At 36.2% G+C, this 2457-nt stretch overlaps 1 protein-coding gene across 1 annotated transcript; it reads right to left on the reverse strand.

Annotated features, from left to right (window-relative positions):
- Positions 1 to 207: 207 nt before the first annotated feature.
- Positions 208 to 1183, reverse strand: LOC106002067 (bifunctional glutamate/proline--tRNA ligase-like; the record flags this gene model as incomplete). The annotated part of the gene is made up of 2 exons (XM_013036990.1): positions 208 to 400; positions 1057 to 1183. Coding segments are annotated over 2 exons (320 nt in total), but the record flags the coding sequence as incomplete, so codon positions are not given.
- Between the last annotated feature and the right edge of the window lie 1274 nt (positions 1184 to 2457).

Consider the following 2457-nt stretch of genomic DNA (forward strand, 5'->3'; position numbering starts at 1 on the left):
AATTAATTAATTAAATATCACAGTAAGGGAAATACATGCAAAATGTAAAAGATTACAGAGAAAGAAAAAAGATTTCTAAAATACATTAGCATAGAAATCACACTCAATGTGTTTCACGTCAGCATCTCTTACAATAATGATATCATGTACTGCTAAGGAAGCGTAATACAGAATATAAATTAAACATCAGACAAAACTATGCCTTACAGTTATTTCTATGTTTGGATTCTATCCTCTGTTCACGTTCTGCCTTCATCTGCTCAGCAGGAGTATCATCAACATAAGCCTTCCCTTCTTGAATTAGTTTCTCTGCATATTTCATTATAGTTTCAAAATGATCTGAAGTATAAGTAAATTGATTTGGTTTGATATGCAGCATTGCAACATCTTCCAAGATAACCTGCAATAAATTAAAAAAAAGTGCATAGTTTCATTTTTCCCATTATTTCCAATCCCCGATACTGCATTTTGAATAAATGTAATTTAAAAAAAATCCATCTTAAATGGCCTGAAAATGGCCGTGGAAGTTGTATGATATTAAGTCAGAAAAAAAAAATTACTCATTACGTTAGCGTCCAAATTTTCAGCTCCAAAAGCTGATCTCATGAGGGAGCTTTCATTTACTCTGAAAAAATCAGTTATTATTTATTGATCATATCAACAATCCTTTGTATCCTCTTGGAATGTATTGTAGTGCTTCTGAATAAAGATGAGACAAGAGGTAGAAAACTACATTTTCCAATACCTATTTAGTGATTATTTCATTCATAAACTTAGTATTATATGACAGTAGGAAAACCTGCCTCCAGTGAATTTGTTACTTATAGGAAAATATAGCATGTAGGTAAATTCTATAACTGGAGAAGAGAAAATTTTTTTTTGTATAGGAACTTGATATTTTTTGGCTTGGGTCTCAAGAATATACATAGGTGGAATATATAAAAGGGGGGGGGTAGCTATGAAACAAAGTATGCTTTTCATACCGTGAAGGTATCAGGTTACCCTCTAACTTTAATTTACTTTTCTGAAAAAAGTCATCACTACACTTTTAATTACCTTCTCAAAATCTTCCTTTTCTTTTTCAGGATTTGTGTCATCAAATCTCATGATCAGTTTCCCTTTAAAGTTAACCTGGTAGTGCTGGTTCAGAAGAGCAGCTTTTGCATGCCCAATGTGTAAGTAACTAAAACAAAAACATTCCACAAAGAAACTCATTAACAGGTCTTAACTAAACACTTCAACTTAACCCTGAGGAGATGAGAACTAAACAGATCTTCTAACTAGTACTCCAACCATATTTTACTTTCCAACAAGAAGTACTATGATAGAAAAACTGACAGAAAAAAAAGCAAAACTAGGAATATTATAATATAAAACAACTTTGCACATAAAATCTCATGAACAAGTACAGTATTTATAAAAGTTGCAATGTTCTTTTTCCCCCCCAAGAGTAACAGTCACCTGGAGGAAAACTGCTTCTGAAACCATTTCCAATGCCAACTGGTAGTGTCCCCTTAGTATACGACTTGATGCTACTGGGATTGGACAAGCACCTAGTACCCACTAGAGAGAAACACCTCTATAACTGTCGCTGTCACTGTGATGGCTAAATGAGAACCTACGAGAATTATGAAGCCAAAAGTACTGGGCATGATAGCTCACACCCGTTAATCTTAGCAATAGAGACTTTTATTAGAGTTGGAGGATCACAAATTCTAGACCATCCAGTTCGACTTAGCAATATCCTGTCTCAAAATATTTCTTTCTCTGGAAATTTTATTTCTCTAGGCTTTAGTCGTCTCAAATGCCAACAAAAAGATTTTAACCAAATGACTACAAAGGTCACATCTAGTATCAATGAATCAAAATGTATAATATTCTTTTGAGCCAGGCGCTGGTGGATCATGCCTATACCTACCCAGGAAGCTGAGATCTGAAGAAGGGGGTGGGAGAGGAAGAAGTCAAGAAACAGTATTGATAATTTATCAATATTTTACTCTATCAATGTGCTTATTTATTTATTCATTTTTCCAGTCTTGGGACTTGAACTCAGGCTTGGGCACCATCCTTGAACTTCTTTTTGCTCACGGCCAGCACTCTACCACTTGAGCCACAACATCACTTCTGCTTTTTCTGTTTATGTGGTACTGAGGAATTGAACCTAGAGCGTCATGCATGCTAAGAAAGCATTGTACCACTAAGCCACATTCCCAGCCCAATCAAAGCAGTTTGTAAAAAGCAATGTTCTGTAGGGCGCCGGTAGCTCATGCCTATAATCCTAGGTACTTAGGAGACTGAGATCTGAGGATCGTGGTTCAAAGCCAGCCCAAACAGAAAAGTCCGTGAGACTCATATCTCCAATAAACCACCAGAAAACCGGAAGAAGCTCTATGGCTCTCAAGTGGTAGAGCACTCTCCTTGAGCTGAAGAGCTCAGGGACAGCACCCAGGCCCAGAG

The sequence above is a fragment of the Dipodomys ordii genome, unplaced genomic scaffold, assembly GCF_000151885.1.
Source record: "Dipodomys ordii isolate 6190 unplaced genomic scaffold, Dord_2.0 Scaffold2623, whole genome shotgun sequence".
NCBI classification, from domain to species: Eukaryota; Metazoa; Chordata; class Mammalia; order Rodentia; family Heteromyidae; genus Dipodomys; species Dipodomys ordii.